Consider the following 11,766-nt stretch of genomic DNA (forward strand, 5'->3'; position numbering starts at 1 on the left):
ACACGATCCTACAATCCGATTTTGCCAATTTTGATCCTACCCCCTCATCGATTCTACGTAGATTCCTTATCCAAACAACCTTGAGTGTGATTGATCATAACTATGATCATGGTTCTCTGCAATCATCATCATCATCATCATCATCATACCCATTGTATCCCGCCCATAGAAATACTGTGTTCAGGGACAGGGGAGGGAAGGAGTGTGGCAACCCATAGCCATAAAGAAGGATACGACAAAAAGTCCCCAAGCTCGTGATTGATATACAGAATGATAAGTCCTTGCAGTGAAGAAGAATTAGTGAAACTTAAATTGCCATCGTATATCTTACTATACAAGTTTGGCCCTTAAACATAACAAAGTGGAAATAAATAAAATACATATAGATGAATAAAATAACTAGATAAAAACGACTAAAAGAATGATATGTTAAAGGTAAAGACAAAAACAAGAACATCAACTGGTAGGCGAAAGGGGGTTAGTGGTCTAAGACATGGATAAGGCGCCTCCAACTACTCCTGTAGTCCTATCCTTGGTCAAGTCCGCAGAGAGGTGTAGATCATACAAGTCATTTTTTATTTGTTCCTCACACAAACTCCTCAGTCTTCCTCGACTTCTCTTACCCTCCATAATGATACTTTCAATCCTCCTCATGGGGGCGTCAAAAGTCTTTCTCTGCACATGTCCCAACCATCTCAATCTATTTTCATGCATCTTTGCAGATGTAGGGGCAAATCTTAGTTTCTATCTAAACTCTTGGTTCCTGATCCTATCCATCATTGTGTTTTCGCACATCCACTTCAGCATATGCATTTCTGTAACTTCCATCTTATGTTCAAAAGTCTTCTTTACGGGCCAACATTCTGTCCCATACAGCAAAGCAGGCCTTATTGCAATTCGATAATATTCACCTCTTAACCTACTTGAAAACTTCCTATCACATAGTACCCTAGTGGCTGTTCGCCACTTGAGCCAACCTGCTTGTATACGATGAGTAACATCTCCATCAACCTCCCTATTACTCTGAATAATCGATCCCAAATACCTAAACTTGGTTTTACTTGCAACTACTTCTTGAGCAATGGTCACCTCTGGCTCCTCTATCTGTGATGTCCCACTAAAGTCACATCGCAAATATTTTGTCTTCAAACGACTTATGCGCAATCCTCTAACTTCTAAAACTGCCCTCCACTCTTCCAATTTATTATTAACTTCCTCCTTAGTTTTTGCTACCAACATGATATCGTCAGCAAATAACATGCACCACGATACAGTCTCCCAGATCGATTTAGAAATCTCTTTTATAATGACCGTAAAAATAAAAGGGCTAAATGCCGATCCCTGGTGTAATCCTACCTTGATTGGGAAAGACTCTGTTATTCCTATTGGTGTTTGAATGTTAGTCGATAATCTGTCGTACATATCCCATATAGCCTTAATGTACCTATGTCAAATACCTCTACAATCAAGTTAGTCTTTGTGTGAGCTCTAGTTGCTATTTCATCCTAAATTTTCTTGTGGCCTTTCTAATACTTATAATGGCTCTTCTTTCAACTTATCAAATATCCTTCGTACATCAACAAGAATAATTATATAGAAATTTTCTCTCTTAACAGTTTGATAACATTTTTCACAAGGTATGTTGTATAGGCTCCATAAATAAAAGAAAATGTTATAGTCTTTGCTAAATGAAAAAATAATTAAAGAGTAAAGCAAATATTTTTATTGCTCTCTCAATGTTTGTAAGTGTTTACGCTTGCTTACTAATTACTTTTTTTTAAGATTGCTTAATTTTTAATTAACTTGTCTAATTTAGAAATCAATTCTGAGTGGATGTCGACAGCACGTTGATGATAAATCTCGATGCTTCTTCTCATAGAAACAATATTATGTCATTGCAGTGGAAATATAATGTCAATATACACTACACTTTCCTAATTTCATCAATGACAAACTAAAATTGCAAGTTTAGATCTATCAAATTGAAGTCAAATCGGAAAATAAAGGTAGAATTTAATAAATAGTTTAATTGAGGATATGGAAATTAGATTTAGACATTACCATAATTGAGAGATTATTGAAGGAAAGTTATGAACATGTAAAGGAGGAGCAAGAACTATTATCAAAGATGGCGTGTGTAATTCATGGATTCCTTTGATGTTTTTGAGAAGACTTTACTATAATGAGTGAGTTCTCGGAGGGTTTGAGATAATTGAATTTTTAGCACTTTCCTTTCAAAAGAAAAAAAATATACTTTTAAGCCTTTTCATGGAGATTTACATATTGGATCCTAACATCACTATAAGATATTAATGACACACAAGACTTAGTACCGAAGTTCTTCCAATATGGGCTACATCCTTGATGGATCCTAGATAATTTTTTTAATTGTTGTGTATTTATAAAAGCCTTTTCATGGAGATTTACAATAATAAAGAATCTCTCAAAAGTCTAGGGTATTTAGCAATTAAGGTGTGTATTTATAAGATTTTAAGCCCAACAAGAAACATTTATAGCAAACACGCAAAACTAAATAGTGATCCGTTAGATACTTACTCGTTCAAACAAGCCAAATCAGAATAATCTTTAAGCTCCCTACAAGTTGTGGAAAGTTGTTTTAACCTTTTTTATTTAACCTTTTTCTTTTATTTATTTAATGATGTTCACATAGTTATTATTTATCGTTTTTTTTAACATGCTCTTCTCATAAATGGTTTTTTCTCTGTAACTTTTTGAAACTAACCTCTATATGAACATCGTTGGGTAGACTTAGTAACTCTCTTAAAAGAAGGATTTTGATTTGAAGTTTAATTCATAAATGTAATTATTATGTTGAATTGCATAGTTAAAAACATGTAACTTTTATTTTTGAATGAAGTAGTTTTTAAAAGTTAAAAACAAAAGATATAACTCAGAGTGTCTTGACATCTTTGAACATAATCAAATTTGTGCTTCCTTCATTTTATGAGAAAAATTAAACGAAATAAGGAGAATAAGGCCATTGTAGATTAGTTGGTGTTGCGTAAATATGTTAATTTAGCATATGGCTTACGTACGTTGTCGTATCATCGATTCCATAGATTTAGATATGAACGTGTTGGGAAGTTGGCCTTCTCATCAATAATGTTGTTTTATCTCTTGATAAAGATTTTGGCACTCTTTGTTCCGTAATTTTTCTTTTTCATATAGACAATAATACTTTAATTTGTATTTATGGCTCCATGTGTTTTTGTGTATTATAGTCAATTTTGAACTGAAATACTTTTTAATCAGCTCAAAATAATGCATAAATTAATGAAATTTATTACTATAACATTGTTTATATTTGAAAAAGATATAATACTTTTTCTTGCATCCTTTTATAAATCATATTTTATGGCTTGATAACCAAGTGTTAAAATAGTTACTTATGTGATGCACTATTGACTTGCATCTTCAAATGGAAATTAGATCTCATAGTCCTTGTTATCTTTTAATGCACCATTACTCTAATCAAATATAAAAATTTATTTGTGTTTTATTAAATGAGATATTGGTATATTGATTTGATGGCATAAGCCACCGGCTAGACTTCTATGTTCCTAAAAAACTTCTTTCATACTTCTTAAATTCCTAAAAAAATAAGCAACAAGTAGTATATACATAGCTTATGTAATATAATTCATATGCCTGATGAGGAGTGTTAATTAAAAGGACGACACTAAATTTATCAAAGTCATTGATCTGTAATAATTTCTTTGTATTCAAGTATGTATTAGGACAAAAAAAAGGAGAGATTTAAAGTGATACTATTTCGTTTGTTTAGATAATAAATTTGGAGTGAAGAGATTTGAGGAGATTAGTTCCCTTAATTTTTGTTAATAATGGTGACTCAAATATGACAAACACCATTGGAAGAAGATGGGTTCAGGTCAGAGGATACTCCGCGGGGCGCGGAGCATGTACAGGATGCATGATCTCTGCGGGGCGCGGAGTTGCTTCTGGTCCAGCTTCGCGGCTCGCGTAATTTTACACGGGTCGCACAATTGAAGTTTCTTTTCACGGGAACCGTCTTTCGGAACGGTTACCTTGATTTGTGATCGGTTATTTGTGGTTACTTAGGCCCTAAAACCGTCTTTCAAGTCGTTTTATTATAAATACACCTCCTTGTTAGCATAGGGTGGTATGATTCACAAATTAAAAGAGAGATCACAAGAGAGCCATCGTAATTTGTGAGCGTGATTGTAATTCATCTTGTATTCTTTGCGATCATAGTGAAATTGTTTGTTCTCGGTGCCGGTGGACGTAGCTATCACGTTGATAGTGAACCACGTTAAATTTCTCGTGTCATTTTATTATTGTTTACATTGAATTTCCTGTTGTTTTCATTGTTGTTCATCGACTTTGCTTCCGCTGTCGCACAACAATTGGCATCAAGAGCTTAGGTTTTAATTCCTTAGAGAGTTTTTTGAGTGAAACAATGGCCGGAGATTCGACAATAAGAATTGAGAAATTTACCGGGAAAAATAGCTTCGGGCTATTGCAAATCAAGATGAAGGCTCTGTTGAAATAGCAGCAAATCTGGCGTCCGTTGGCTTTATGGAGTACCACTGCGGGGTCAAATGATGGATTAACTGACGCACAATTAGCAGTAATGGAGGAAAAGGCTCATTCTACCATTTTGCTAAGTCTGGATGATCATATCATCACGGAGGTCGTTGATCAGGCTACAGCGGCGGAACTTTGGATGAAGTTGGAGTCATTGGATATGACTAAGTCGCTGACCAACAAATTATTGCTGAAGTAGCGGTTGTTCAGCCTCCGAATGCAGTCAGGTACTCCCTTACGAGAACATCTTGAAAAACTTAACTCTATTTTACTAGATTTGCGTAACTTAGATGTTAAAGTAGATGATGAGGATGCTGCGTTGATTTTACTTGTGTCTCTACCGTCTAGCTATGAGAATTTTGTGGAGTTGTTTGTTGTTGGTAAAGACTCCCTGACCCTAGAAGAAGTGAAGGCAGCACTTCATACTAGGGAACTTCGTCAAAAGGCTATAGGTGATAACGGGGATAGTGGCAGTGGGTTGTTTGTTAAGTCCGGGAAGTCTAAAAAGAAAAAGGGGGTTAACAAGGGCAACAATACTGGGTCGGGTGCTGGAAACGACAATGACAGATCTGGTAAGATTGCGGGGAAAACCTGTTATTACTGTAAAGAACCGGGTCACTTTAGGGCTAATTGCCCGGTGAGGAAGGGCAAGTCCCAAGCTGCTGTAGTTGAAGTAAAATCGAAGAAGAATTATAATTCGGAGGAAGACTTGGCATTAGTGAGTTCTGCTAAGTCTGGGGATCTTTCTGATGATTGGGTTCTAGATTCGGGGTGTTCGTTCCATATGAGTCCACGTCAAGATTGGTTTGACACGTATGAGCCTTGCAATGGGGGTAATGTTATTGTAGGTAACAACGCACCTTGTAAGGTTACGGGTATTGGATCCATGAGATTGAGGACTAGTGATAGGCGAAAGTTGACATTGACTAGGGTGCGGCATGTCCCTGCTTTGGGGAAGAATCTGATTTCATTGGGTGCCTTGGATGATTTGGGGTACAATGGAGCGTTTTCAGATGGGGAGTTGTCCATTTATCGAGGTTTGGAGTTGGTACTTAAGGGTATCAAGAGGAACACCCTCTATGTCTTTGAGGGTGTCACACTGTCTAGTTTTGCGGTTTGCGCATCAGTATCTCACCAGGAGATGACCAAGATTTGGCACATGAGGATCGGTCATATGGGGGAGAAGGGGATGCAGCTTTTGTCTAAGAGGGGTCTACTATCCGGGATCAAGGTTGCCAACCTTGAATTTTGTGAGCATTGTGTGTTTGGGAAGAAACACAGGTCAAAGTTCAGCAAGGGTGCTCACATTACTGATGAAGTGCTCGATTACATCCATTCAGATTGCTGGGGTCCATCTAGGGTTGAAGGTATGGGAGGTTTCCGCTATTTTGTGTCATTTGTAGATGACAAATCCCGATACACATGGCTTAGGTTGCTTAAGTCAAAGGATGAGACCTTCAAAGCTTTTAAGCAATGGAAAGCTTTGGTGGAGAATCGACAGGGTAGGAAGATCAAGAAGCTACGAACAGACAATGGGCTAGAGTTTTGCAAAGAGGAGTTTAATCAGTTCTGTGCAGATGAGGGTATTGGTCGGCATCATACCGTCAGGATGACACCACAGCAGAACGGTGTTGCACAGCGGGTTAATCAGACACTGCTTGAGAGAGTTCGATGCATGCTCTCTAATGCAGGGCTTGGGAGGAGGTATTGGAGTGAAGCTGTGATGACAGCTTGTTATATCATCAATAGGGGTCCTCATTCGGGAATTGACTTCAAAATCCCGTTTGAAATCTGGAGTGGTAAGTTGCCTAGTTTCTCTAATTTGAAGATCTTTGGTTGTGTTGCTTATTATCATGTTAGTGAGGGTAAGTTGGATCCACAAGCCAAGACGGGGTGTTTTGTTGGGTACGATGATGGTGTGAAGGGGTTTAGGATCTATTCGCCTTCGGAGGGTCGGGTCATTCTTAGTAGGGATGTCACTTTTGATGAGAGCACCATGTATTCCAAGAAGCGCTCGGTGTCTTCTGATTTGGGGAAGGAAAGAGAGAACATACTACAGACAGATGGAGTGCTTGAGGTACACCAGTCATCCACTGCTGATTTACCTCGAGTGCAATTTGTTGATGATGATGCTGAGGTTCCAGTGCCGAGTACTCCTGAACCTGAGGTTGTTCCATCGCTTCCTAACTCTGGGGAGGAGGTGGAGCAATCTAATCAATGATCATCTAGTCAATCAGACACCATTCTTGAAAGACCTAGACGAGTTATCAAGAAGCCTGTTAGGTTGATTAAAGAGATGGAAGGAAGGAATTGCTTTGTTGAGAATTTGACAGGTTATGCATTGAGTGTAGCTGATGATGTAGAGTCATATGAACCTGCCACGTATAAACAAGCAATTAGTTGTAGTGAGTCTGCGCAATGGCTTGTTGCAATGGGTGAAGAGATGCAATCTCTTTACAAGAATAGAGTGTGGGAACTTGTGAAGGTACCAGAGGGGAGAAAACTTGTAGGGTGTAAATGGATCTTTAAGAAGAAAGAAGGGTCATCTGAATCTGAGAAAGTTCGTTTTAAGGCTAGGCTAGTTGCAAAGGGGTTCAGTCAGGTAGAAGGGGTTGACTTTGTAGAGATATTCTCACCGGTGGTTCGACATACTTCTATTTGTGTGCTATTGTCAATTGTAGCACATTATGACCTTAAGTTGGAGCAGCTGGATGTTAAGACGGCTTTCCTTCATGGCGATTTGGAGGAGGAGATTTTGATGAAGCAGCCTGAGGGATTTGAGATTCCAGGGAAAGAGCACTATGCATGCAGATTGCTAAAGTCGTTGTATGGACTTAAGCAATCCCCTCGGCAGTGGTACAAGAGGTTTGATTCTTTTATGGTTTCGCATTGTTTTGATAGGAATTCGTATGATTGCTGTGTGTATCATAGTAAGCTGGATGATGGTTCAATGATTTATTTGTTATTATATGTTGATGACATGCTTGTTGCCACAAAGAATAAATCGGACATTGCTAGACTTAAAGAGTTGCTTAACTCAAAATCTGACATGAAAGATTTGGGCCCAGCTAAGAAGATTTTGGGTATGGAGATCTATAGGGATCGGGCTAGAGGTAAGCTTTTCTTGACTCAGAAAAGTTACATCAAAAGCATTTTATCTCATTTTGGGATGGAGAAATCGAAGCCTATTAGTACACCAACGTCTATGAGCTGCAAATTGTCTTTGTCCATGTCACCTCAAACTTAGGAGGAGCTGGCGTATATGTCTAGGGTCCCTTATGCCAACGTTGTTGGCTGTTTGATGTATGCTATGGTCTGTACTAGGCGGGATATTGCGCATGCTGTCAGTGTTGTGAGTAGGTTCATGGCTCGACCTGGGAGAGAGCACTGGCAGGGGGTGAAAAGGATTTTTCGCTACTTGAGAGGAACAGCTGATATTGGTCTTGTGTATGGAAATGTTAAGGAGTGTTTGGTAACTGGATATAGTGATTCTGATTATGCAGCTGATGTGGATACCAGGAGGTCGGTGACCAGATATGTGTTTACTTTAGGTGGATTTGTGGTGAGTTGGAAGTCTACATTGCAGTCTTCGGTTACGTTGTCTACTACTGAAGCTGAGTTCATGGCTTTAACTTCTGCAGCTAAGGAGTCTATATGGCTCAAAGGCCTTGTAGGTGAAGTGGGTATCGCACAGGATTTTGCTACGGTGTATTGTGATAGTTTAAGTGCCATTTGCTTAGCTAAAGACCAAGTACACCATGATCGGACCAAGCACATTAACGTCAAGTATCATTTCTTGCGTACTGACAAGAGGGTAAAGGTAAAGAAGATCGGGACCGCTGACAACCCAGCTGATTTCTTTACTAAGTCTATTCCATTTAGTAAGTTTAAACATTGCTTGGACTTACTAAATATTGATTACTATGTGATGTAGTAGGCCCTTAGGGGCAGTGTTGGGGAGCTCCTGTTGTAGGCATGTTGGCCTTAAGGTGGAGCTTACTCGGGGCTTGTAATGCAGGTGGAGCGTTATGAGTTGTTATACTTGGTGACAAGTATGTGATAGGTCTTTGTTGAAGACTTGTCGGGATAAGTCTTGGTTGAGGACTTACCGGGATGTATGGTTTATGCATGAGCTTTACATCGGGTTTTGGCTTGAGATATGTTCACTATGTGTTGATGAGGTCATTTGCTGAATACGAGTTTTCGTCAAGGTGGAGATTATTAATAATGGTGACTCAAACATGGCAAACACCATTGGAAGAAGATGGGTTCAGGTCAGAACTCCGCGGGGTGCGTAGAAAGCCGCGGAGCGCGGAGCATGTACAGGATGATCTCCGCGGGGCGTGGAGTTGCTTCTGGTCCAGCTTCGCGGCTCGCGTAATTTTACGCGGGTCGTGCAATTGAAGTTTCTTTTCACGGGAACCGTCTTTCGGAACGGTTACCTTGATTTGTGATCGGTTATTTGTGGTTACTTAGGCCCTAAAACCGTCTTTCAAGTCGTTTTATTATAAATACACCTCCTTGTTAGCATAGGGTGGTATAATTCACAAATTAAAAGAGAGATCACAAGAGAGCCATCGTAATTTGTGAGCGTGATTGTAATTCATCTTGTATTCTTTGCGATCATAGTGAAATTGTTTGTTCTCGGTGCCGGTGGACGTAGCTATCACGTTGATAGTGAACCACGTTAAATTTCTCGTGTCATTTTATTATTGTTTACATTGAATTTCCTGTTGTTTTCATTGTTGTTCATCGACTTTGCTTCCGCTGTCGCACAACAATTTTGTTGATGACTATATCTCTTCAAAAATGAAAAGATTTAGAATGAAAATTAGCTTTCTCTTGATTCTACTTTCATTCCATCTTAAACAAACTAGGGAAGCTTTTCTTATCCTTCCCTCTCATCCTTTTCACATTTTTCTTTTCTTTTCAGACTTTTATCCAAGTATAGTGTAAAATTTTTTGCAGACCATTCATTTTCCACCCAAAAAGAGCAAAAAAGTCACTAGTGGAAAACACATAATTTACTGCGGTTTTAGAACCATTATATGTTGCGGTTTTGAACCCAAGCACTTTTGCTAGCAACAGATGTTCATTAACAAGTGTTGCGGTTCAAAACCACAGCATATAGCACCAGTATATGCTAAGGGAACCGCATCATATATTTCCCTTTTTATTTAAAAAAAAGAGCACTGTATACTGCGGTTCCCCTAGAACCGCAACATATAATGGTATTTTTTTTTATGTTTTTTGGTTTTATTTATATATTCCAATGAATAATAATCATGACCATATATACATAATTAAAATCATCATATAATCACCATATATTCACCAATCATCATCAATCATCACCAATCATCATCAATCGAAGAAGAATATATATATATATATATATATATATATATATATATATATATATATATATATATATATATATATACACACACACACACACACACACACACGCACACAATAATTGTGAAAAGTATATATATTACAATCTAACAATAATTTAATTAAATATATACATTTACAAAAGTCAAAAATCTAAACTAATTACTCTACCATAAGCATAAATTAGAAAGATACACGGTAATCTTGTCCTTCATTTCAACCATTTCGTCTTTTATCAAAGGACGTAATTCCCTCCTGTTCTTCCTACTTGTCCCATTTATTTTGTGGTAATAGAATCCTTACCTATGAGCAATGTTGGACTATGCTTCTATAGTCCTTGGGAAGTGAAGCCAATAGGAGTAAAGATTGCTCTTCATCCGTCAACTTTTCATCCACATTCAACAATTGGCACACCAGCTTGTTGAATGTGTTATTGTGGTCTTGCATTGTTGTATCTTCATCCTTCATAAGCTGATACAACTTCAACCTCAAGCAAAGTTTGTTTGTTAGGGATTTAGAAGCATACATGGTTTGTAATTTTTCCAACAATTCACCTGGATCTATCTCCTTCAAGTAGTTGTACTTGAGTTCGAGTGCTATGGCAGCTGGATTGTGCTTACCGCCTTTGTCAAAGTTATTTGGCCTCTCCTTCCATCACTTCCCTCTATGATAAAAGTTAGGGGAATTTGCCATTAATAATACAACCTATTTGCAATTTGCTAAGAATAAACTCACCTATGTTTTATTTTTGAATAAACCCATCTAAGGGGTTCTTTGCTAAGAATAATACAACCTATTCGCGATCAGCTAAGAATGAAACCCTAGTTACATGTTTGGTAACCTATTAAACATTAGGTGAGTTTATTCTGAGCAAGAAACCCCTTAGCTGGGTTTATTCAAAAATAAACCACAGATCGGTTTATTCTTAGTAGATCGCAAATAGATTGTATTATTAATAACAAATTTCCCTAAAAGTTATATGAATGACCTATTAGGTAATTAATTTGGTACTTGATCAAACATAATGCAAATGCATTGTACTTACTCCATTATTACTTCCCTCTATCATTTCTATTGTTCTTGCTAGGCTTTCATTATATATAAAAGTTTATCTAATCAATGATCCTATGATTTCTTATTTCCCCTCCTTTTACCATTCTTCTAACAAAAATAAGATCTTGTATTGATTATTACCTTACTAGCTCTTTGAAATTGGGTACATGTTCTTAAATTGGACTTACAAGCTAGTCACAGCCCAACGGGTACAAGTTATTTGTACTTCTAAATCTATTGGAATAATATATTTTGTGGGTATAATATATTTTGGGAATAATATATTTTGTGGGAATATGTTTGGTTGTTTTTCTTTTATATTTTGTTTAAAATTCTAGTTGCCTAAGTTAAGATAATTCTAGGGTTAGCTTTGTATATATATTGGAGTTGTTTGATAAATAAGGGGGAAAAGCCATAAGTTTATACTTCTACTTGGTATCAAAGCCTTGTTAATTTTCTTTTACACCATGATCGGAGGTGAGAGATCACCTCCACCACCACCAAAAATAGGTAACGCTATAATTTTCAATAATTGTTTAAATGGTTAGTTTGATGATACCGCTTGGATTGTTGACACGGGAGCTACTCATCAGGTTACCGGAGAAAAATCTTGGCTTTTTGACACCAAAAACTTTGAGTGTCCGGTTGGGTTTGTCTAATAGTGAAACGTGTTGGCTTCTCTTGTTGGCTCTATTTGTTTGTTAGATAAAATTACCCTCACCGGGGTGC

General features: G+C 37.6%; 1 protein-coding gene across 1 annotated transcript; it reads right to left on the minus strand.

The window, feature by feature from the left end:
* Positions 1 to 486: 486 nt before the first annotated feature.
* Positions 487 to 1,422, minus strand: LOC130810846 (uncharacterized). Its single transcript, XM_057676971.1, has 2 exons — positions 853 to 1,422; positions 487 to 675 (listed from the first exon to the last, which is right to left on the minus strand). Exons 1-2 carry the CDS (start codon positions 1,420 to 1,422, stop codon positions 487 to 489), a joined length of 759 nt encoding a protein of 252 aa, XP_057532954.1.
* Positions 1,423 to 11,766: the final 10,344 nt, after the last annotated feature.

The sequence above is a fragment of the Amaranthus tricolor genome, chromosome 4 (assembly GCF_026212465.1).
Source record: "Amaranthus tricolor cultivar Red isolate AtriRed21 chromosome 4, ASM2621246v1, whole genome shotgun sequence".
Classification (NCBI taxonomy): Eukaryota; Viridiplantae; Streptophyta; class Magnoliopsida; order Caryophyllales; family Amaranthaceae; genus Amaranthus; species Amaranthus tricolor.

Coding starts and splice junctions, on each gene's coding strand:
- LOC130810846 (XM_057676971.1), bottom strand. CDS start 1,422: ATGTACGACAGATTATCGACTAACATTCAAACACCAATAGGAATAACA. Junction 676..852: donor ATGGGACAGAATGTTGGCCC/GTAAAGAAGACT, acceptor GGACATGTGCAG/AGAAAGACTTTTGACGCCCC.